Source organism: Perca fluviatilis, chromosome 15 (genome assembly GCF_010015445.1).
Source record: "Perca fluviatilis chromosome 15, GENO_Pfluv_1.0, whole genome shotgun sequence".
Classification (NCBI taxonomy): domain Eukaryota; kingdom Metazoa; phylum Chordata; class Actinopteri; order Perciformes; family Percidae; genus Perca; species Perca fluviatilis.
Window position 1 is genome coordinate 28,055,890 of NC_053126.1, and position 24,994 is coordinate 28,080,883.

At 45.1% G+C, this 24,994-nt stretch overlaps 2 protein-coding genes across 6 annotated transcripts; both read left to right on the forward strand.

The window, feature by feature from the left end:
* Positions 1–1,760: 1,760 nt before the first annotated feature.
* On the forward strand, positions 1,761–6,906 carry LOC120574550 (TRIO and F-actin-binding protein-like). 4 transcript variants are annotated; one of them, XM_039824940.1, is made up of 4 exons: positions 2,638–2,894; positions 3,752–4,208; positions 4,485–5,521; positions 6,417–6,906. In XM_039824940.1, the coding sequence occupies exons 1-4, from the start codon at positions 2,834–2,836 to the stop codon at positions 6,671–6,673; spliced, it is 1,812 nt and encodes a 603-aa protein (XP_039680874.1). In that variant the 5' UTR covers positions 2,638–2,833; the 3' UTR covers positions 6,674–6,906. The 4 variants fall into 4 exon arrangements, with proteins under 4 accessions (XP_039680872.1, XP_039680874.1, XP_039680870.1 ...); XM_039824937.1 differs by having other exon boundaries at positions 2,639–2,894; positions 3,752–4,673; positions 4,743–5,521; XM_039824938.1 differs by lacking the exon at positions 2,638–2,894 and adding an exon at positions 1,761–1,844 and having other exon boundaries at positions 3,752–5,521.
* Positions 6,907–16,699: 9,793 nt separating this feature from the next.
* smim22 (small integral membrane protein 22) lies at positions 16,700–23,508 on the forward strand. Of its 2 annotated transcripts, none has more exons than XM_039825915.1 (4): positions 16,700–17,094; positions 20,245–20,376; positions 21,375–21,445; positions 23,124–23,508. In XM_039825915.1, the coding sequence occupies exons 1-4, from the start codon at positions 16,953–16,955 to the stop codon at positions 23,169–23,171; spliced, it is 393 nt and encodes a 130-aa protein (XP_039681849.1). In that variant the 5' UTR covers positions 16,700–16,952; the 3' UTR covers positions 23,172–23,508. The 2 variants fall into 2 exon arrangements, with proteins under 2 accessions (XP_039681849.1, XP_039681850.1); XM_039825916.1 differs by lacking the exon at positions 16,700–17,094 and adding an exon at positions 17,137–17,359.
* The last annotated feature ends 1,486 nt before the right edge of the window (positions 23,509–24,994 follow it).

The window sequence follows — 24,994 nt, forward strand, 5'->3', positions numbered from 1 at the left end:
GTAAAGAAAACTTTGCATAGATAAATAATAAACACTGAATAAAGTAGTTTTGTGTTTAAACATGCAATCAAAAAAATGCACAGCCAACAATGGTATTTAATATAATACGCTTACTACTTCATGTATCCCACATCATTTGCGACAAGCCAGTGGAAGGGTGCATTGTCACACTGGCCAAAAGGGACTAGCAGCTTTCCCAGGCACAGCTGACACGACGGTGCAGGGATGCCGTCTGCTCGAAGGAGCTTCTCTGCGTGTGTCAGGGCGCTGTCCTGGAAGAGCAGCTCCTGTGGAGGTTTAGGGAAGACCCATCTTTTTCTCCCGACAGCAACGGGCCTCTTCAGTCGCCATCAGTCCGGCCTGTTGACGGTGTGCAGGGGCCTCTGGGTTGACGATGCGGATTACTGGGGTTGCCATCTTCACTTATAGATACTGAAATACAGTTAGACACAGTAACAGCACAACATTATTAGTTTTATTTTAACATTATTTTATATTATGTATTCAATTTCATATGGCAATGCATTTTATGTTAGCGTACAAAAGGTCATCGATACCCTTTTATCACACAGCCAGGAGGACATGTCAGAGCAGGATGACAACTGCTCAACCCTGATGACAGCTCTTCAGATGAAGATAACTTTGAGGTAGAGTTCATATAACTTCTGATGTTGACATTTCATCCACTTTTCAGCCCATTTCCCTCTGGCAAAGTTTGTATGCCATATTTCCACTCAAAATCAGTTAAAAATCCTTTGCCCCAAAAGTTGCCAGTAAAACATGTCTATCTGACAATTTCTATTTGATGAAATGCATTCCTGAGATGCTGTTATAGCATGAACAGAAACATGAATTAGGTTAGTAATATGTAAAAAGTGAATGTTTTGTGACAGCAACAATAACTTTATTCTACAACATGATTTTTCAACCAATAGTTATGGAATTGAATGACAACTAGGCTGACTATGCTTTGTCTGTCATGACAAGTTAGTAACGTTAGAAATTAGAAAGAAATCGATAGAAATATTGTCGTAACCTTAGTGTTTAACAAATACAATAGCTAATTTAAAAGGCCTCCGAGTAACGTTAAGTAGGCCGAGGACGGAGATTTGAACGAGACACTGACATTTAACTAACAAGCAGTAACGTTAACGTAACCGGCGTACGCTATTAACAATATTCCGTAGTGGATACACAACAAATAAAATGTAATGTCTTATTTAAAATGACTCACAATAGGCTGAGAATATTGTAATGAACGATTAGCGGTAACTTTAACGTTAACGTTACCTGTCAAAAGGACTTTTAATTAGCTAGCTAGCTAGCTATCATAGATACATACACATTCGTTCCAATGAACAGCAGTAGCCAGGCGACATCTAGTGTAGCTAATATATCTATGGCTAGCTATATCTACCTTTAGCTAGTTGATACCATTAGCTAGCTAGCTTTTCCCAAACGATCAAAAAAATCAACTGGGAAGTACAAACAGTGAGTGTAATGAAGAATGAATTATTTCAGGCTTAGTAAAAATATAATTTATTTCATTCAGACTTACCAGAAATACTGTAGGCTACGATCGCCGGAGACCTGACCGCAGCGGCAGGTTCAGCTTTGAATGTCGGCATGTGATTGGTAGCTGCTGTCAAGAATCCCACGTTTCTACAGTCAAACGGAGCGATTTAATTGGGGGAGTCTACGGTCAGTCGACGAATCAGAACCCGTAACTGAACGTAGACTTTGCGTTGCGTAGACTCAACTTCTGCTTTTATTTAAAATTCAAAAACAAAACAAAACAACGGAACACAGAGTTCCTGTACCTTTGAACACAATCCTTTGGAGAGGTAAGTCGCACTTTACAGAAGAGCTAAAAACTACTTTTTTACTCAACTCTTTCTGTTAAGTAGAGCCGTATTTTGTTGGGGAAGGAGTACATTTACTATCCTCACAATTTTCTGTCAAATAAATATCTTTTTTATCAGTTATATTGCAGCTATCAGATGTGCTGTCTGTGATCAGGAGATGCAAATGCATTTTGTCTCTTGCACAAAACAATTTTAATTATTAGCTAAATGTTCCATTACTTGTTGCCTAAATTGCATGTGCACAAAATTGACTGCTTAAGTGTAGTGTTTCCTTGCACTCGAGGAAACTTTAAATTTAGTAACTTCTAGCTATAGCTAGCTACTCTTTGAATTGATTAAGAGGTTTGCACTTGTGACATTCTGCAGCTTCTATCACCGATCACATGTGAATTAGCTAAAGATTATTTCTCAAACGTATAAATACGTCCTGTTTTAAAATTATCTGTGGGTTGTTGATCTAAAACAAAAATGTCTTGTTGTGTTACAGTGAATGTGTCTCTTGAGATAGCTAGCTAGCTAGAAAACACTGCTTTCATTGTAGTGTTTTTATTATTTGTATTATTCTTACCAATAGTAGAAATATTGTCTAACATTATTATTCTCACTAGCCCAGTGACGGACTGGCCATCATCTATGGGCCGCTACTGATAAAAAATATAGATAAAAAATATAGATAATAATAATAAAATAAAAACTAATTTGTCTTGTTATTTTTCAAAAAGGTATTTTTCAAAAAGGTATTTTTATTCGCGATCGTATGTAGAAAAACTACACTACCCACAATCATAAGCGTTGCAACGACGTCATTGTTTGGTCCATGTCGCTGTTGCCATGGATATGTTTACAGTACCATGTACCCGTGAACGGCGAGAGCTAGCAACTAGCTACAATAGAAGTCTATGATAGTTTCAAAATGTTTCTTTTAGCGCCGAATCCATTATCACTGACCACCACCAAGATAAAAGAAAATGAATCGCGGCACGAAACGACCAAAGGGGGGAGCCAAGAAAAAGAGAGAGAAAACTTCGGGTGAAAAATATACTAAATTAAGTGATTTATTTTCCAAACAAAAAGAGTTTGTTGCTTCAGATAATATTAACGTTAGCAGCTGCATATTTTAATAGCTAGCTAGCTACTGTGCTCTAACGTCGAGCCGTTGTATTTGTGCTGGCTGTGCCTTTAGTGGAGCGTATCATGTCGTAGCACCGCCACCTAGTGGTCTGCAGATGCTTTAACATGTTAAACTGTTGTCGGAACATTTTTGCTTTTTATGTTTGTTTTTTTGTATGTTTTATCACATTTGTGTGACGTCGGTGCATATAAATAAAATGGCATTAAGTTAATTTGACTTATTTAGCGGCTGGCTCTCTGCCTCGTGACGTTACTACTCCAGGGTTTGTTGAAGTTTAGCTATACGTTGACATGGCAATTGTACACCTTTCTGCTACGTTGATTTGAATGGAAATGGCCTTTCTATCCATTTTGTTTCTATGGGTTGGTGTGGTCTGAAAATAGGGCCCGTGTGTTGCACTGCTGTAGCCTACTAGTTGCAGCTATAGTATGTCAATAGACATATGTACTGTATATGTGTCTGACATACATTAATACTTGATTGATTTATTTGAAAGTACATTATACTGTAGTCTGAAGTCTATATGTTATTATTATTATTATTATTCTAAGTGATATTTGGGGCAGACCTTTTGCATTTTTTTATCAAGCACAGTGCAATAATAATGTGTGAACAGAGAAATATTTCTCAGTTTACTTAAGTTCAGTTAGAAGGTTTAGTTAAGTGAAATAACTTGCTTAGGGTGCTGCTTGAAACAATAATGTGATTATCAGTGAAGTAATTGCTGTGTGTGTTTGTGTGTTTGTACTTGCAGTTTCACAACGCCAGTATTCAAAAGAGATAATTGAGAAAATGTTTAGATTCATTTTTGGACGAAACTTCTTTGCAAGACCTCGGTCTTCAGGAGATATGGACTCTTCTTCGAAGAAGTCCAAACGAAGGGGTGAGAGTCCTTCGTCTCCTGAAGACCTCAACCCTCCCACCATCTTGAGGGAGCACGGACGAAGGGGTGAGAGACCTTCGTCTAGTGGAGGCACCAACCCTTCTACCACCATGAAGGAGCACAGAGAAAGGGGTGAGGGCCCTTTTTCTTGTGCAGAAAACCAGCCCTCTACCACCAGGCAGCAAGAACGAAGGGATGTGAGCTCTTTGTTCATCGTGGGCACCAACCCTTCTGCCATCATGATGGAGAGCAGGCAAAGGAGCGAGAGCTCTTTGTCTTCCTCTTCTGAAGATGATGAGCCTTCTACCACCAGGCAGCGAGTACGAAGGTTTGACAGCCCTTCCTCTTCATCCTCTGAAGAAAAGCAGCCTTCTACTCCCAGGCGGCAGCAAGCATGGAGGGGTGGGAGCCCTTCGTCGTCATCTTCTGAAGATGACCAGCCCTCTACCACCAGGCAGCAAGTGCGAAGGGATGTGAGCTCTCTGTTCATCGTGGGCACCAACCCTTCTATCATCACAAAGGAGAGCAGGCAAAGGGGAGAGAGCTCTTTGTCTTCCTCTTCTGAAGATGATGAGCCTTCTACCACCAGGCAGCGAGTACGAAGGTTTGAGAGCCCTTCCTCTTCATACTCTGAAGAAAAGCAGCAAGCATGGAGGGGTGAGAGCCCTTCGTTGTCATCTTCTGAAGATGACCAGTGTTTTACCACCAGGCTGCTAGTACGAAGGTTTGAGAGCCCTTCTTCGTCATCTTCTGAAGATGACCAGCGTTGTACCACCAGGCTGCTAGTACGAAGGTTTGAGAGCCCTTCTTCGTCATCTTCTGAAGATGACCAGCGTTGTACCACCAGGCTGCTAGTACAAAGGGATGTGAGCTCTCTGTTCATCGTGGGCACCAACCCTTCTACCACCATGAAGGAGAGCAGGCAAAGGGGCGAGAGCTCTTTGTCTTCCTCTTCTGAAGACGATGAGCCTTTTACCACCAGGCAGCGAGTACGAAGGTTTGAGAGCCCTTCCTCCTCATCCTCTGAAGACAAGCAGCCTACTGCTCGGAGGCGGCAGCAAGCACGAAGGGCTGAGAGCACTTTGTGGTCATCTTCTGAAGACGACGAGCCTTCTACCACAAGGAGGCAGCAACAACAAAGTCCTTTGTCCTTCGTAGACATCAACCTTCCTACCACCTTTAGGCAGAATGGAGGAATTGGAGAGAACCATTTGCCCTACGTTGACATTGACCAGCCTAGCATCTGGTGGGAGCACGTACGAAGGGGTGAGAGACCTTCGTTTCGTGGAGATTTCAACCCTTCAAACACCTTGAGGCAGGACGGACAAAGTGGCGACAGCCCTTCCTCTACATCTTCATCTTCTGAAGACGACGAGCCTTTAACCACAAGGAAGCAGCGAGACAGAAGGGCTAATAGCCCTTTATCGCTCTATCTGAGTGCGAGAAAGCGTTTGGAGGAGGAGGGTTTAAAAAGAGAACGAGAGAGGTGTGAAGAGATGAAGAGAAAGAACCAGGAGAAGGAGAGGACAACGTTTGGTCTGCGTTCAAGATTGTACATTTGGTGGCTCAATCGCAAGATAGAGCGCATTGCCAGGGAAATCCAATCAACCTTTGTGGATGAGTGCTACCTCCTGCGTCATGGTAAGAAAGTAAACTTACATTTTGTCACATAACATGTCGTACAGGTGTATGTATAGCCTCCTTTTAGATCACAGTAGATCAGTGGTGGAACAAGTATTCAATTTCTTCACTAGTAAAAGTTCCAACACCACTATGTAAAAAAACCCTCCATTACAAGTAAATGTCCTTCATTTAAAGTCCTAAAAAGTGAAATTATTATTCAGTAAATTCATTGAAAGTAAGTCAAAGTAGCCAGAAAACCAGCCCATGTGACTAATACAGGCTAATTACATTACATTGAACCGTTACAATGAAACACACAAGGTGTGTTAATTAGAGGTGTTGCTCGGTGTGTTTTGGAATTTTGGAGAGAGCCAGGTTAGCATCTTCTTTATGCTAAGCTAAGCTAATTGCTGTCTGAGTCCAGCTGCACACTTAACACACTTCAGTCTTTAATATGTAGTACTATTTATGAGTTTAAAATGTGGTCTATTTATGGATCATTTGTTCAGCTAATCAACATTATGTAGATTGTTTGTCTAATAAAGGCGACAGTGAGAATACTTTCTACTTCTGAACAAACTCCCCAAATTGCCTCGTGTTATCCTGTTCTGCAGGGAAGGAATGAGCCTGTATCTGTTTACATCTGTTTACACTGTCAGAAATGTATTTGTATCTCACAGTGGGCACATATTCCTTTCATGAGTTCATTTATTTATCTTATTTAATTATCATGGAGAACAAAGGAAACCTACTCAGTCAAGCTAAGATAGCTCTTATCTCACTTATGGCGCCAGGCCAACATGGATTTTTAACAACTTGCAACAAAACAAATCTGTTGACTATTTCCTTTTGGGAGGGGTGCGAGTGTACAACTGGACTCCAGACTTAACCTTTCATATTCTGTTGGTTCCAGATCCCCTCAGAAATCCAGAGAAAATGGCAGAAAAAGAACGGCTGCTTGACCGAAGGAGGGAGCTGGTCGTGTACAAACGCAGACAAGAATTGAAGGTGGAGAGGGAAGTGATGAAGCAAAAACTGTTACGCCACAACTCAGAAATCCGACATATGTTAAATCTTCGCAACGAGCCAATGCCAGTCAGGTCTCGCAAACTCGTAAATGTTAAAACCTATCCTAATTTAGCTTTGGTTAAGTTCTGGCAGAGACCTTAGGGTTAGGGTTAGACCCTAAAGACAGTAGAAAGAAGAAAGTAAGGCAAGAATAGGTTGAAAATAGTTTATAAAAACTTAAATTGAAAATGGCCAAACAAATAATCTTTAAAAAAATAACTGCGAAGATAAAAAAGACAGTAGAAAAACGTAAGGAAGAAAGGCAAGAATAGGTCAGAACAAGCAACAAAACCTTCAAAAAAAAGGTTCAAACTTCAGAAACAGCGAGAAAAACTTTGAAAAAAGCGACAAACAAACTAGACAGTAAAAAAGACAGTAGAAGTAACTACAGTCTTGTAACTGAAAAACATTTTGCTAAAAATGTCACGTACCCCCTGCAGTTGTCCAAAGTACCCCTAGGGGTACACGTACCCCCATTTGAGAAACGCTGGATTAGATCAATGGATCACAGCTGGAGTGGGTCCTGAGTCCCGAGGAGACTTAATAATACATTTAATAATAGATTTTATTTGTAATGCACTTCACATTTGGAGCAAATCTCAAAGTGCTACAGTTAAGACTTTAAAAGCGTGGTAAAAACATCAATATAAAATACAAATAGACTTGCAGGGTTTATTAAAACTCCTAAGTTGTGCTAAATAAAAATGTTTTAGTCGTTTTATTTAAAGTCTCAATAGTTTGAGGTGCCCTCAGATGGTCGGGGAGGGCATTCCAGATCTGAGGAGCGGCAGAACAGAAAGCCCGATCCCCCACGGTGCTTAGTCCTGGGGAGGAGGAGGCGGTTTGAGTCTGTTGAACGGAGGGATCGAGGGTTAGTTAGAGGGGTGAGTAGTTCTTTCAGATGGGGGGGGGGGATGCATTTCCATAGATGCATTGGTGGGTAAGGATTATATTCAATCGTGGCGGAACCAGTTTTTCAGCATCTGCTAAGGTGAGTGCTACAGGAGCCTCTGTTCCAGCCCCCTGCTGCTCAGTGCTCCTTTGTTTGGTTCGTGCTTCATGATGAAGATGAGAACAGGTAAACAGCCCAACCCATTTTAACGTTTCATTGCATTGATTCAGATGTAGATTGTATTCATCTTTTGTTTAGAAGTTTTTTTTACCATAAGGAGCTTTTTATACTTATCTTTTAAGTTAAAGTAGCAATACTACAGTGTAAAAATACTCCATTAGAAGTAAAAGTACTCATTATAAAAAAATTGACAATATATGACACGTTATGAAAGTGAATTATTATTGCAGATGGTGAGTAAGCAGCATTGTATTGTTGTAGCTAGTCGACAGGTAGCTCATGTCACGCCCCCCGCCTGCCGTGACTTCTGCACGGTGACAGTCTGGTGTGTGTGTGTGTGTGTGTGTTTGGTGTGCTTTTTTTTGTCTGTGTTTCTGTTCCTGCCTACATGTTCCACAGAGTGAGGACACGCCCCCCCCTGTTGATTCTCCCCACACCTGGTACCAATTCCAGTCAGCGCCCCTGCTCCTCATCCTGCTCCATCATGTGCCTTCAGATGCCAGTCTGACCAGAGGTGTATAGTCCAGGTGCCAGAAAGTAGAAATCCTGTCCAGCAGCTGTCCCAACCATCACTAAACCAGCTCCTCTACCAGGTAGATGAGCTCGTTAGTGAAAACACCTGTTCTAGATGTAGAGGCAGATCCAAAAACATGGCAGGATTTTTACTTTCTGGCACCTGGACTATACACCTCGGAGTCTGACTTACCCCTCCCTGATGGATTGTTGCTGACCACTGAGTATGCTTTTCCACCAGCCTTCTAGAGTTGGATCTGGTCTAGTTTCTTGTTGTTGGACTTCCCTGTCTGCTCCGCTCCCTGACGCTACTAACTGGAAGATCTCTGTTCTCAGAAATCACCCCCCTTCAGAGTCCTCTGCTGCCCATAGCCACGCCACGCACTGGAACAGCAAGTCTGCACCCCCACTGCCAGTCCAGCCATCTTCAGACCCAGCACCCCCACTGCCAGTCCAGCCATCATCGGACCCAGCACCCCCACTGCCAGTCCAGCCATCTTCGGACCCAGCACCCCCACTGCCAGTCCAGCCATCTTCAGACCCAGCACCCCCACTGCCAGTCCAGCCATCTTTGGACCCAGCACCCCCTCTGCCAGTCCAGCCATCTTCAGACCCAGCACCCCCACTGCCAGTCCAGCCATCTTTGGACCCAGCACCCCCTCTGCCAGTCCAGCCATCTTCAGACCCAGCACCACCCTCTGCCAGTCCAGCCATCTTCAGACCCAGCACCCCCACTGCCAGTCCAGCCATCTTCAGACCCAGCACCCCCACTGCCAGTCCAGCCATCTTCGGACCCAGCACCCCCACCCCAGCCATCTTCAGACCCAGCACCCCACTGCTATTCCAGCCATCTTCGGACCCAGCACCCCCAGCCATCTTCAGACCCAGCACCCCCACTGCTAGTCCAGCCATCTTCAGACCCAGCACCCCTCTGCCAGTCCAGCCATCTTCAGACCCAGCACCCCCACTGCCAGTCCAGCCATCATCGGACCCAGCACCCCCACTGCCAGTCCAGCCATCTTCGGACCCAGCACCCCACTGCCAGTCGCCACATCAGACCCAGCACCCCACTGCCAGTCCAGCCATCTTCAGACCCAGCACCCCCACCCCCAGCCATCTTCAGACCCAGCACCCCCACTGCCAGTCCAGCCATCATCGGACCCAGCACCCCCACTGCCAGTCCAGCCATCTTCAGACCCAGCACCCCCACTGCCAGTCCAGCCATCATCGGACCCAGCACCCCCACTGCCAGTCCAGCCATCTTCAGACCCAGCACCCCCACTGCCAGTCCAGCCATCTTCAGACCCAGCACCCCCACTGTCAGTCCAGCCATCTTCAGACCCAGCAACCCCACTGCCAGTCCAGCCATCATCGGACCCAGCACCCCCACTGCCAGTCCAGCCATCTTCAGACCCAGCAACCCCACTGCCAGTCCAGCCATCACGGGACCCAGCACCCCCACTGACAGTCCAGCCATCTTCAGACCCAGCACCCCCACTGCCAGTCCAGCCATCTTCAGACCCAGCACCCCCTCTGCCAGTCCAGCCATCTTCAGACCCAGCACCCCCACTGCCAGTCCAGCCATCTTCAGACCCAGCACCCCCACTGCTATTCCAGCCATCTTCGGACCCAGCACCCCAGCCATCTTCAGACCCAGCACCCCCACTGCTAGTCCAGCCATCTTCCAGACCCAGCACCCCTCTGCCAGTCCAGCCATCTTCAGACCCAGCACACCCACTGCCAGTCCAGCCATCATCGTCTCCAGCACCCCCACTGCCAGTCCAGCCATCTTCGGACCCAGCACCCCACTGCCAGTCCAGCCATCTTCAGACCCAGCACCCCCACTGCCAGTCCAGCCATCTTCAGACCCAGCACCCCCACCCACAGCCATCTTCAGACACAGCACCCCCACTGCCAGTCCAGCCATCTTCAGACCCAGCGCATCCCACTGCCAGTCCAGCCATCTTCAGACCCAGCACCCCCACTGCCAGTCCAGCCATCATCGGACCCAGCACCCCCACTGCCAATCCAGCCATCTTCGGACCCAGCACCCCCACCCCCAGCCATCTTCGCAACACAGCACCCCCACTGCCAGTCCAGCCATCTTCGGACCCAGCACCCCCACTGCCAGTCCAGCCATCTTCAGACCCAGCACCCCACTGCCAGTCCAGCCATCATCGGACCCAGCACCCCCACTGCCAGTCCAGCCATCTTCAGGACCCAGCACCCCCACTGCTAGTCCAGCCATCTTCAGACCCAGCACCCCTCTGCCAGTCCAGCCATCTTCCGACCCAGCACCCCACTGCCAGTCCAGCCATCATCGGACCCAGCACCCCCACTGCCAGTCCAGCCATCTTCGGACCCAGCACCCCCACTGCCAGTCCAGCCATCATCAGACTCCAGCACCCCCACTGCCACCCCCCGCCATCTTCAGACCCAGTCACCCCCACTGCCAGTCCAGCTATCATCGGACCCAGCACCCTCACTGCCAGTCCAGCCATCTTCGGACCCAGCACCCCCACCCCCAGCCATCTTCAGACACAGCACCCCCATGCCAGTCCAGCCATCTTTCGGACTCCAGCACCCCCACTGCCAGTCCAGCCATCTTCAGACCCAGCACCCCCACTGCCAGTCCAGCCATCATCGGACCCAGCACCCCAATTGCCAGTCCAGCCATCTTCAGACCCGGCACCCCCACTGCCAGTCCAGCCATCATCGGACCCAGCACCCCCACTGCCAGTCCAGCCATCTTCAGACACAGCACCCCCACTGCCAGTCCAGCCATCATCGGACCCAGCACCCCCACTGCTAGTCCAGCCATCATCGGACCCAGCACCCCCACTGCCAATCCAGCCATCTTCGGACCCAGCACCCCCACCCCCAGCCATCTTCAGACACAGCACCCCCACTGCCAGTCCAGCCATCTTCGGACCCAGCACCCCCACTGCCAGTCCAGCCATCTTCAGACCCAGCACCCCCACTGCCAGTCCAGCCATCATCGGACCCAGCACCCCCACTGCCAGTCCAGCCATCTTCAGACCCAGCACCCCCACTGCTAGTCCAGCCATCCTTGAGACCCAGCACCCCTCTGCCAGTCCAGCCATCTTTCAGACCCGCCACCCCCACCGCAGTCCAGCCATCATCGGACCCAGCACCCCCACTGCCAGTCCAGCCATCTTCGGACCCGGCACCCCCACTGCCAGTCCAGCCATCATCAGACCCAGCACCCCCACTGCCAGTCCAGCCATCTTCAGACCCAGCACCCCCACCCCCGAGCCATCTTCAGACCCAGCACCCCCACTGCCAGTCCAGCCATCTTCAGACCCAGCACCCCCACTGCCAGTCCAGCCATCATCGGACCCAGCACCCCCACTGCCAATCCAGCCATCTTCGGACCCAGCACCCCCACCCCCAGCCATCTTCAGACACAGCACCCCCACTGCCAGTCCAGCCATCTTCGGACCCAGCACCCCCACTGCCAGTCCAGCCATCTTCAGACCCAGCACCCCCACTGCCAGTCCAGCCATCATCGGACCCAGCACCCCACTGCCAGTCCAGCCATCTTCGACCCAGCACCCCCACTGTCTAGTCCAGCCATCTTCAGACCCAGCACCCCCTGCCAGTCCAGCCATCTTCAGACCCAGCACCCCCACTGCCAGTCCAGCCATCATCGGACCCTAGCACCCCCACTGCCAGTCCAGCCATCTTCGGACCCAGCACCCCCACTGCCAGTCCAGCCATCATCAGACCCAGCACCCCCACTGCCAGTCCAGCCATCTTCAGACCCAGCACCCCACCCCCAGCCATCTTCAGACCCAGCACCCCCACTGCCAGTCCAGCCATCATCGGACCCAGCACCCTCACTGCCAGTCCAGCCATCTTCGGACCCAGCACCCCCACCCCCAGCCATCTTCAGACACAGCACCCCCACTGCCAGTCCAGCCATCTTCGGACCCAGCACCCCCACTGCCAGTCCAGCCATCTTCAGACCCAGCACCCCCACTGCCAGTCCAGCCATCATCGGACCCAGCACCCCCACTGCCAGTCCAGCCATCTTCAGACCCAGCACCCCCACTGCCAGTCCAGCCATCATCGGACCCAGCACCCCCAACTGCCAGTCCAGCCATCTTCAGACACAGCACCCCACTGCCAGTCCAGCCATCATCGGACCCAGCACCCCACTGCTAGTCCAGCCATCATCGGACCCAGCACCCCCACTGCCAATCCAGCCATCTTCGGACCCAGCACCCCACCCCAGCCATCTTCAGACACAGCACCCCCACTGCCAGTCCAGCCATCTTCGGACCCAGCACCCCCACTGCCAGTCCAGCCATCTTCAGACCCAGCACCCCCACCGCCAGTCCAGCCATCATCGGACCCAGCACCCCCACTGCCAGTCCAGCCATCTTCAGACCCAGCACCCCCACTGCTAGTCCAGCCATCTTCAGACCCAGCACCCCCTCTGCCAGTCCAGCCATCTTCAGACCCAGCACCCCCACTGCCAGTCCAGCCATCATCGGACCCAGCACCCCCACTGCCAGTCCAGCCATCTTCGGACCCAGCACCCCCACTGCCAGTCCAGCCATCATCAGACCCAGCACCCCCACTGCCAGTCCAGCCATCTTCAGACCCAGCACCCCCACCCCCAGCCATCTTCAGACCGCACGCCCCCCCACTGCCAGTCCAGCCATCATCGGACCCAGCACCCTCACTGCCAGTCCAGCCATCTTCGGACCCAGCACCCCCACCCCAGCCATCTTCAGACACAGCACCCCCACTGCCAGTCCAGCCATCTTCGGACCCAGCACCCCCACTGCCAGTCCAGCCATCTTCAGACCCAGCACCCCACTGCCAGTCCAGCCATCATCGGACCCAGCACCCCCACTGCCAGTCCAGCCATCTTCAGACCCAGCACCCCCACTGCCAGTCCAGCCATCCGGACCCAGCACCCCCACTGCCAGTCCGCCATCTTCGACACAGCACCCCCACTGCCAGTCCAGCCATCATCGGACCCAGCACCCCCACTGCCAGTCCAGCCATCATCGGACCCAGCACCCCCACTGCTAGTCCAGCCATCTTTGGACCCAGCACCCCCACTGCCAGTCCAGCCATCTTCGGACCCAGCACCCCCACTGCCAGTCCAGCCATCTTTGGACCCAGCACCCCCACTGCCAGTCCAGCCATCTTAGGACCCAGCACCCCCACTGCCAGCCCACACTCACAGCTTCAATAAAATAAGATTCTTTACCACCTACTCCTAAAAAGTATGTTTTTCCTCAAATTTGGAGAGAAGCTGCATCTGCTTTATCATGGATAGAAAATGATGTATGAAGGAGAAGAAGATAAAGAGGTAATTAGTCCTTTTTGTTGGAACAATTCGATTATAGATTTAGATTTGAATAAAAAATAGATTTGAATGTTAAATTGCTAGCTGTTTCTGATTGGCTACCGTTAGGGTTTGTAATAATAATAATACGTTTTATTTAAAGTGCCTTTCATGACACCCAATGCCACTTTACAAACAAAAAAGGACATTCAAATTATAGTCATATTATAAAGGTGCTGAGGTTCACACCAGGGACATGCAGCAGGCCTTTTGATAATACCTAATTATAGTTTGAATGTTACATATCTAGTCGTTCTGATTGGCTGCTGTTATTTAATTTGAATGTCAAATGGTTGCATTTTTTTAAAAACCTGTAAATACATATAATTTCTATTCACATGGCTTTTTTGATACCTGGGAAACTAATACATGTATTGTTTGTCATTCCATGACTTGAGTTTGATTATTTTTTTTATAAGAATAGTAACAACAATAATAGGCCTATATCAGGGCATAATCATTAATATTTGGGGCAATTAGCCTACATAATATTTGCGTTGGGGACCTGGATAATGGATACAAAAAAGGTTGAGAACCACTGACTTAGAAGGTCGTTAGTAATTTTCACCAGTGCCGTCTCTGTGCTATGATGCTTTCTAAATCCTGACTGAAAGTCCTCAAATAAGCTATTGCTACGTAGACTACCTTCTCAAGGATCTTAGAGAGGAAGGGGAGATTAGATATAGGTCTAAGACACAGGTAGATGGCTTAGCTGAAGAGACCTTTAACATTAATTGTTGAGGGTTTATAGGATAAAATCAGTTTAAGTATATGTCAGGTCTAATCGTTCTTTTTAGCAGTCTGTCATTTAAAGGTGAACCGTTAGAGGTTGAGGGCAAGAGGTGATGAATAGTATCTCTAATTGTTTTATTTTTATCATTAAAGAAGCTCATGAAGTCGTCACTACTAAGAGCTAGAGGAATAGATGGCTCAGTAGAGCTGTGACTCTCTGTCAGCCTGGCTACAGTGCTGAAAAGAAACCTTGGGTTGTTCTTATTTTCTTCTATCAGTGATGAATAATAGTCTGATCTGGCCTTTCTTAGGGCCTTCCTGTAGGTTTTCAGACTGTCTTGCCAAACTAAACGAGATTCATCCAGTTTGGTGGAACACCATTTACTTTCAAGTTTTCGCAAGATTTGTTTTAATTTACGAGTTTGGGAGTTATACCAAGGTGCTAGTTTCCTTTGCTACATAGTCTTCTTTTTGAGGGGAGCAACAGAGTCTTAAGTTGTCCGTAGCGAGGCCGTAGCACCGTCTACACAATTATCAATTTGGGAGGGACTAAAGTTTACATAAAGGTCCTCTGTTTTATTAAAGCACGGTAATGAGTTAAGTGCTGTTGGACTATCTTCCTTAAATTTAGCTATAGCACTGTCAGATAGGCATCTAGTGTAGAAGCTTTTATCTAATATCGTATTAATCGGGTATTAAGAATTTGAAAGTTATTAAGAAATGGTCTGATAATAAAGGATATTGCGGGAATATTATTAAATCTTCAATTTTTATGCCATATGTCAGTCAGCACAAGGTCGAGGGTGTGGTTAAAACAGTGCGTGGCCTCATGCGCACTCTGACTGAAACCAATTGAATCAAGGAGTGAGTTGAAAGCAGTACTAAGGCTATTGCTGTCAACGTCCAAATGGATATTAAAATAAAATCACCTACAATAAGTACTTTGTCTGATTTTAGGACTACACATGATGAAAACTAAAACTAAAAATAAAAATTCAGAATACGGATATGGTGCTCGGTAGACAACAACAAATATAATTGGTGGTACTGTTTTCCATGTTGAAGATTAAGAACAAGGCTTTCAAACGAGTTATAATTTAGTTTAGGATTAATTAACAGGCTTGAATCAAATATGGCCGCAACTCCCCCTCCTCGGCCTGAGCCTCTAGGAATTTGAGTATTAATATGACTGGGAGGAGTGGCTTCATTTAGACTAACATTCTTCATGGCACAGCCATGTTTCAGTAAGACAGAATAGATCAATTTGATTATCGGATATCAATTTGTTTACTAGTACTGCTTTAGAAGACAGAGATCTGATATTTAGTAGTCCACATCTAATTTTCCTATCCTGTTCTATCATTGCAGTGGTAGTTTTAATTCCAATTAGGTTAAGTATTGCCCCTCTTTTGGTTACCTTTTACCATTTAACTGATCTGAGTCGTTTTTTTGGGACAGGCTGTGGTTGACATGAACTGGATGCTAAATTGACTATGTTTGCAGTCAACTTCTTATTACTTAGGGGATTCGCCACTTTGTATGGTCTATTGTTGATTATAACTGGGATAGTACTAGTACTACATGTTACCCTGCAGAAAACATTTTCAGATTCATCCGCTTGTAAAGGGCCATTAGGACCTGGGGGGCATGAATCTGTGATATTTTCAAAAGAATGTCAATACTTACCTTTCAGTGTGTGTATTTGAAGTCTCTTTCCTGAAATTCAGCCTTGGTGCAGAATTACAGCCACTAGAGCCAGTCCCACAATGAGCTTTCCTTAGGATATGCCATTTCTGTGTCTGTAGCTATTGAGGAGGAGAGGGGGGGCCTGGACCAACTGCCACTTTGCTCGTTTGAAAGCCATAATGTCTCTCTCTCATGGGTGGGCCAAATTCACTGGGCGGGCAAAGCAGAGAAAGGGGAGGTAACCTTGCTCCTTATGACCTCATAAGATTGGATGTCTACACTAGAAAATGGGGAAAGTAGCTGAACCTTCTGGAGGACTCCTAAGAAGCTGGGGAGAGATGTGTATGATGGGCTTATGGTGTTGTTAATTACACATATGTTTATTTGGTTTATGTTTTTTTTATTGTCTATTTTATTATTTTGTTAGTAATGTAGTGGAGTAAAAAGAATATTTCTCTCTGAAATGTACACTCTAAGAAATAAAGCCATAAAATAACAGTAAATTAGTAGCCTACTGGCAGCTCATTAACCAGACTTTGTCCTTTAATTAAAAACAGAACTGTTGTGCGTAGCTACAGTTAAAATGCAGAACATGTTTACTGTTATTTCAAATTCTGGCAGACACAGCTGCTCAGTTAGCACATTTCTGAAATGAATCTGGTTAATCATTTACGATAACGGCGTTGGGAACAGCTGACTATACGTCAATTGTCGGAGCACAGATAAAGGTCCCATAATGCAATTCGAAACGTAAACAAACAGAAACTGTTAAACACGTCCTAGGGGCAATTTCTGTTGAAATATTCAGACTACGGCTACAAACACGGGTATTTCTTAGAGTGTTGTGGAGTAGAAGAAGAAAGTGGCATGAAAAGAACTGACTCAAGTAAAGGACAAGTAGCCTACCTCAACATTTGGACTTTAGTACAGTACTGGAGTAAACGTAGGCTTCTTAGTAACATTCCACCACTGTGGATTGTGCTGTCAGTCTTATGATAATTAACAGACAGCTGTTTGGTTTTAACTGCGACACACGAGGCAGCAGGTGTGGGTGTGTCCCTCCCCTGTCCCCGGGCAGCCGGAGCAGCGGACCCGGAAGGAAAGGCTCATTAAAGACAGCGGCTCCGTCTACAGGTAAGCGACGGCTCTTCCCAATTAACGGCAAGCGCGTTTATAGCCCAACATGTTTTCATTTGTTGTACATTCAAATGGTATTCGTTTCGTCAAATGCCATCTTCAAAAGCTTCTAAATGAACGAAGCACGAAGCTATAGCTAGGCTACTATAACTAATGTAGCTTAGCCTATACTAATGATGTCTAGAGTCCGCCTAGTTACCTGTCAACACTACAGGAAGTGCATCGGTTTATACGGGACAGCCTACAGCCAGAAGATACAGACGTATGTAGCTATGTGTTGTAACTTAGAAGGTGTTTAAAGGTGTATTTTCACGGTGTTCCTGTGTTGTACGGTACCAGTCTTGAATAAAGTACTTGAAAACAATACTTGAGTACAAGTACAAGTAGCCTACCAGAAAATGACTTTGGTAGTAGTTAAAGTCACCTTTTGGAATATTACTTGAGTAAAAGTCTTTAAGTATCTGATATGTACTACACTTAAGTATCAAAAGTACATAGTAATTTACTGTAGTAATTATTGGAAGATTAAAAAAACCAAAAAAAAAACTAAGTAGCCTACTATTACTTAATTATTACTTATTAATTAATTAATGTGGCTTCCTTATAGGATTCAGGGTTTCCACACCTTAAACATCACATTCAAAGTATACATTTTATTTAGGAAATGTAGTGGAGTCAAAGTAAAAGTTTCCAGAAATATAAATAATGAAGTACAGATAGAAGAAAATTGTACTTAAGTACAGTAACAAAGTATTTGTACTTTGTTACATTACAACACAATACATAAACTAAAGTAAATGCAGTAGGCAACAATTCACTTGTAAATCTCTCTTCAATCTCTTTTTTCAAAATACATTTCAGTGTTCCACAAATGGATGTGAAAATTGGGCTTCTAGAGCAATTTAACCCTCCTGTTGTCCTTGGGTCAACTTTGACCTGTTTGCAAAAGTTTCTATATCAGAAATGTGGGTTTCTTTCAAGCAAATTGCACAAAATTGACACGGAAGGTTCCATAGAAACACTCTTTAATGGACCTTTTTCACAGCAGACATTTTGCCCTGTCATAGTAGGAAAAGCAGAGCTGAAATTGATAACCTTAACGATGGCTCAGTTCCATCAAGTGTCCCAGGAAGCTATTTCAGTGAGTCAGCATGCACAATACCAGGGCCTCTCCTAAGTGGAATGCAGCCATCAGTAATGGTTTTGAATACACCTGTGCTTTTCCTACTTGGACATGTCAACATGGCTGCCGTGAAAAAAGGTCTATTAAAGGTCCAGGGTGTAATGTTTTTTGTTGTTCATTCTCAAAGTCTGTGTTGCCCGTTCACAAACTTGTCCTTTTTCATGATTATTTACCACCACCATCAATTCCAAGTATTCCTATTGGCTTGAATACATTTCCTGCCTTATAACCTTATTACCTGTCCTGTCCCATCTCTACTGTCAACTCCCAACAGCATAAAAACGCATGAGAATCCAAAGGCAAAATCCAGTTGCACTGTGTGTGTGTGTGTGTGTTTTTGTGTGTGTGTGTGTGTGTGTGTGTGTGTGTGTGTGTGTGTGTGTGTGTGTGTGTGTGTGTGTGTGTGTGTGTGTGTGTGTGTGTGTGTGTGTACTTTCACCCAGGAAACGCTCGTTCGTATTCTCGGGAGGGTCTTAATCCAAATCACCATCTTTTTCCTGAACTCAACAAGTCGTTTTGGTGCCTAAACTTAACTGTCATCGCTCACTTGTTCTGTCTAAACTATCACTACCACGACTCCCTGAAAGGAGCGTCATCTGGCGGCGCCTGTAGCCGGCTCACAGTCACCTATTGGCGGCTAAACAACTGCCGCTGGTAGCCGGCGTCCCGGAGCTCTGTAGCGGCTAAATTCAACCAGAAACTGCTGCTCGGATTTGATCATTCTATGGCACTGTGTTCATGTTACAGTTTAAACTACTTCTATTTTAGGTTTATGACATATGGTCTATTGATGAAGTAGCATTGGTTACTTTGAGTGCTTCAGTTTCACTCACCACTGAGTCTGACTTAATCTCCCCCCCCACACACACACACACACACACACACACACACACACACAAAAACACCCAACACAACACACACACACACACACACACACACACAACACACACACACACACACAACACTATCTGAAACCAGTATGGGTCGATCCCTACTCAGCACCTAGCCCCATAGGATTTCAAATAAGATTTTTTTTGTTCTACTACATACATAGCTGCTGTCTGTTTGCAATCAACTGGCCGTCTCTGTTTAACCTGACTCCGCCAGATGGATCGCTTCGCATTTGCTCGGCATATCCATCTGGGAACTTTCCGTTGGAGAACTTTTGGTAAGGGGCGAAAATACTAGTTAGCTGATTGGATGAACCATCTGTCTATCACCTATGTTGGTGATAGACGGGCCAAATCAACCAATAAGATCCACGAAGCGTATGAAAATATAACCACAAGCCAGGCTACCCCTGCTGCTGCAGGCAAAGCATAGCTTGTTAGCTCAGCAAGCAAGCAACATGTCGGTAAAGGATATTTGCCGTTTGTGTAACGAGAATTTTGGAATAAAAGACACCATTTCATGTTCCCGGACCACTGTCTGAAAATACTGGTTAGCTGATTGGATAAACCATCTGTCTATCACCACCTAACCCACCTCAAAACCAACGCTGATTGGCCCGGTCGTTTGGCGAGCGGCTCCAAATTTTCTCTATCTCAAGATGCCAGACTGATCTGCGAGTGGAAAACTGGAGCTCGCAAGATCAGGACGGTCTCACGAGGCTAGTCTCTGTTACCCCAGTATCTATGATAATCAATGTATTTAAGACAGTTCTGATATACTACTGTAATATTTCTGACCTCCATCCCTCCTGTTATATATTTTGTACATCAGTGTATTTAAACAGATTGACGTTAACATTCTAATTGAGTTCCAACATCCCCTCCTGTTGTGTAAATGATCATTAAAAAGATGCTTGTCAACTATGTGTCCTGGAGTCTGCATGCTGGCCCTGCACTGTGAGCTCAATGCTTCTCTGTGTGTGTGTGTGTGTGTGTGTGTGTGTGCGCGTGTGTGTGTGTCTGTGTGTGTGTGTGTGTGTGTGCTGTGTGTGTGTGTGTGTGTGTGTGAGACAGCATACAGAGCGATGGATCAGAGAGGCCTGCAGCAGGAGTTCCAGGTTCAGTTCAGCCATGTGGTTTCCAGAGTGCAGTTCTTCCAGTCGGACTGGGACATCGCCTCTTTTGCCATCTTCTTCATCTTCATCGGTGAGTGAAGCTGGGCGTTCAAATAATTTCTATAACACAGCATCAGGCTCCATAGTCGTACACCTTTTTTAGTTTTTTTTACTGAAAGCAAATGCAAAATATAAAATGAGCAGAAAGCGATAAGTTCCCCACTACCTCTTGAGAGCCACCTCTCCTCCCTCATCCCCTACAGCGTAGCTGTGAATCCTCTTAATGCAAATGATTTCTTTTCAAGTTTCATAAATCACAAGAGATCACCCAGATGGAATCTCTGCTGATGGCAGTTCCGTCACTTCCACTGGAACAAAATGTTGTGCTGACCATTAAACACGCAAACATACCTTTGAGCCGAGTAGGTGTCCCACGTCTTGACTTGTCAGCTCAGATGCTCGCGCCCCCCCTTTAGCATTGCTTAAACCGAGGCAGTCAAAAGTCTGGGGGACTTCAGTGCTCAAACAGCCATCTGAGCGATATCCATCAAATCTCGTGGCATACAACAAAAAGTCACATACACGTTTCAAAATGACGTAAAGCACTGTAGAATAACAGGTGATACTGAAAATGAACTGTATTTATAGCACTTTTTATCACTGGAAGATAATGGGGCTAAAGGATTTTGGGGGAAAAAACCAAAGTGCAAATTTTCTGCCAGATACTGCCATTCCGATTCGAATTGCGATAAAAGAAATATTGAGCTTGACAAGAGTAACGTTCTACACTGAACTAGAGATGTTCTGATACCAGCCTGGGAAAAGCCTCTGATACCGCCTAAAATGCTGGTAGGCCTATCGGCATCGGCAAGTACTGGAGTTTATGTACCGATCCAAGAGCACGTAATTTAGCTCCATTATGACTCACTGTCAAACTGGATAATAGAAGAAAGTTCTGTGGCATTCATTGTGTGTGTGTGTGTGTGTGTGTGTGTGTGTGTGTGTGTGTGTGTGTGTGTGTGTGTGTGTGTGTGTGTGTGTGTGTGTGTGTGTGTGTGTGTGTGTGTGTGTGTGTGTGTGTGTTGTCAGGGATGGTTTTGCTGCTGGTCATCCTGGTCCTCATCCGCTGTTGCTGCTGCTGCTGCTGTGATGACGAGAGGGTAAACACACACACACACACACACACACACACACACACACACACACACACTGTATATGTAAGGGTTAATGCCCCCGAGGACGAGGAGGTGTCCATTGTCAGGTATTAATGGCGTGCGCGTCGGACGGTTGCCTCCGCCGAAGTCTAATAATAGCGGACAATGGACACCTGGAAGGGCATTAACCCGCTTATACCACGGTCACTTGCCAGATTACTTTACATTAACATTCATTTCTATTTGAATGCGTTTTACAACTGAAATGATTTGGATTAGATTTGAGACATTTTAAGGTGTTTCCGATCATTTTCGAACAGAATCACACAACACTCTAGCAAACATTTGGGAATAAAGTATGCTAGCCAAAATGGATCGCGCCGTCTACCTACAAATGATTCATATTGCATATTGTAATAGTGCTTACAGTATGTGCCAGCTGATAGATATATCAAGCTATAATAAGACAACAACGACGCTCTCAATACATCAATATGATGATGCAGATAGTTTGTATAAATTGGTACAGTGGTGCTCTTAAGTTTACACACCCCTGCTAAAGTTGACTAAAAAGAGGAATAAAAAAACTCATCATTTGGAAATTGATCTTAATGCCTTAATTAAAAAAATGAGGAAAAATCCAACCATTAAGGACACCAATTTTCTTTGTGAATGAATAATGTATCGTAAATAAATAAATGTTCTTCCTTAAAATACAGGGGGCATAAGTACACCATTATGTTAAATTCCCATATCCCTTCACCATACCTAGAGATTGGCATGGGGTACTTTCCATAAAATCATCTCTCAATGCAAATCAAACCAGCTATTAGGCTAACTGAAATAAAACCATGCCAATCTCTAGGTATGGTGAAGGGTATGTGATGATGATGATGTGGTGCTATTTTAATTCCAAAGGCCAAGGGATCAGGATGCATAGTATCCTGGATCTATGAAATAACTGGCCTTTAAAAATAAAAATCTGCCTGCCTATATGGGAATTTAACATAGGGGTGTACTAATAATAATAATAATGCATTTTATTTATAGGCGCCTTTCTAAACACTCAAGGTCACTTTACAAAATCAGCAATAAAACACTCAATACATTAAACAAGCAATCAGAGAAACAAGCAATAAAAATAACAAGGAAGAACATTTATTTATTTACGATACATTATTCATTCACAAAGAAAATTGGTGTCCTTAAAGGTTGGATTTTTCCTAATCCTTTTAATTAAGGCATTAAGATCAATTTCCAAAAGATGATTTTTTTATTCCTCTTTTTAGTCAACTTTAGCATGGGTTCATAAATTGATGAGCACCACAGTAAATTAAATGTAAAAGTCTCTGGTCTCCTGGTTGGTCCACTTCTGTCTTTGTTGGAGCCGTCTGCAAAGAAAGCAGAAATGACCTCAAACTTCTTTTGTTTTATGGCCGGTCGCAACCATAAAATGACCCAAAACGTAATCGCAATTAATTATTTACTCGGCAAATAACGTTTCCATCGGCGTTTGCGACATAAAAATCTGATGAGATGGAACGAACAAAACTTTGTGTCGAAAAATCCAATTGAATTGGACTGTTTCCATAAGGCATTTTTCATTCGATATAACTGAATTTGCATAAAAGCGTGTGGATGGGAACATGGCTAATGACAGCGGTGTGTTATGCTTTCTCGGCAGCCTCGCGGGCGGAAGGTCGGCATAGAGAACATGGCTCTGGAGCCCTGACAGATGGAGGAGTGGAGGGGTTGATGCAGCTCCGGGCACAGCCTGCTGCTTTGACATTGTGTGCCAAAGCTTTGACTCGACTGTCACCAGTCGGTCACCAAAACGTAGTCCACTTGCACATAGAATGAATCCGTGTTCCTCTGCTACCCTGGTAGGGAAATCTAACACGAGAGATCTTTTTGACTGTCACCGCTGTGTTGCTAGGATACCACCAAGCAGCTGTCTGTGTTTTTATGCCTCTGTCAGATTCCAACGTCACTTCCTTGTTTGTTGAAAGAATGTTGGTTTCAATTTGAAGTTTTTACTTGGTAACAAATCTATAAAAGTCATAAAAAAAGATTTCTTGTTTGTGTATTTCTTCCTTCTCATCGTGCCAAGTTCATTTATGAAGAACTTATCCTAGCAACAGACAGAGGACAAAGTACACAAAATCAAATGAAGGCCTGAACTGATACAACAGGAGCTGCTGTAGCTGGGTTTGTGTTGTTCTGAGGACAGCCCAAAGGTTTAGATTTTCTAGCTCAGTCTGTTGGCCATAAACATGTAAATATGTAGCAAAGATTGATAAGGTCCTAGAGAAGAGCTACTAAATTAATCTCAGGAATGAAACCTACAGTATATACGACTCAAAACTCCATCGTTAAGTTTGCGGACGACTCCGGAGTGATCGGCCCCATCACCGACCCAACCTGCTCCAGAACACCATGAACACCAAGGAGCTCATTGTGGACTTCAGGAAGAACGCCGACTTTGACTGAAGTGTATTTTACGATGCTAAAATCCCTGTTTATTTACATGGAGTCTGGTGGCTTAAGCGGACGCCATTTGGCGGAGGTTTTTCGGCTTTAAAAAAATAAAGGCTCTTACCCTTAACAGAAAGGTCGACCTCCTTAGAAATCCTTTCCATACTGTTGTCACACACTTAGAATATTAATCTGAGCCTGTCAGTGGCAAACTGAGCACTTTTGTGAAGGTAAATACAAGCTGGACAATTGTCCCATTAACTCACATTGTAGCAGTTTTCACTGACTGCAGCGATCTCTCTTAATACTGGACCAATGTCAGAGATTGTTGTTCCCATCAGTCACTTAGACACAAAAACACAGGAACATGGGGTGAAAAAAAACCAACCAAAGTTACCCTTTAACGAGACCTCTTTTTATAGCGCTTCACTGCAGCAGGCAGCAAAGGTCAACAGGGAGAGTTCAACATGGACAGGTTATTGTTTAGAATATTTTTATTGAACATATATTAGATAAATAATTTCCACATTTTATATGACAGGCATTTTTTTTAAAATAGATTTAACACTTACTGGAATGAAGTTGTTTGTTCATGATTGGATTAGTGTTCACAGGGAACCAACAACACGTGTGCAAAACGAGTAAAAATAAATATTAAACATAGAACAGACAAACACTTGAAATCAATGATTACATCTGCAGACATGAGAAGTAGCTTATCATATTAGACATATCAATGCAGTTACAAACAGGGAATGTGAATTGTGTCATTTTCACCAAATGGGCCAATAAACAATAACTAACCAACAAACAAAATGCACCAAGAAACTAAACACAGCCCTGCTTCAGTCTCCACATCATACACAAATTATATATATATATTTAGCTGGGCGATATGGAGAAAATCAAATATCACGATATTTTTGACCATATACATCATGTCGATATTGCGGCGATCAAAATATTAAAAAGGGTAACTACTATTTTTTTTAAACTTGGAAAAGTTTTAATACATCCAACTTGACACTGAATATTATAGACGCGCCTGAAAACCAAATATGAAATGACTGTTGTTAATTG

Bases quoted from the DNA above. Each gene is read 5' to 3' on its own strand.
- LOC120574550 (XM_039824936.1), top strand. From the start codon at position 2,834: ATGAATCGCGGCACGAAACGACCAAAGGGGGGAGCCAAGAAAAAGAGA. The intron at 2,895-3,751 runs GTGAAAAATATA...TTGTACTTGCAG, and splicing joins AAAGAGAGAGAAAACTTCGG to TTTCACAACGCCAGTATTCA. The intron at 5,522-6,416 runs GTAAGAAAGTAA...TGTTGGTTCCAG, and splicing joins GTGCTACCTCCTGCGTCATG to ATCCCCTCAGAAATCCAGAG.
- smim22 (XM_039825915.1), top strand. From the start codon at position 16,953: ATGATAATTAACAGACAGCTGTTTGGTTTTAACTGCGACACACGAGGC. The intron at 17,095-20,244 runs GTAAGCGACGGC...TGTGTGAGACAG, and splicing joins GACAGCGGCTCCGTCTACAG to CATACAGAGCGATGGATCAG. The intron at 20,377-21,374 runs GTGAGTGAAGCT...GTGTGTTGTCAG, and splicing joins CATCTTCTTCATCTTCATCG to GGATGGTTTTGCTGCTGGTC.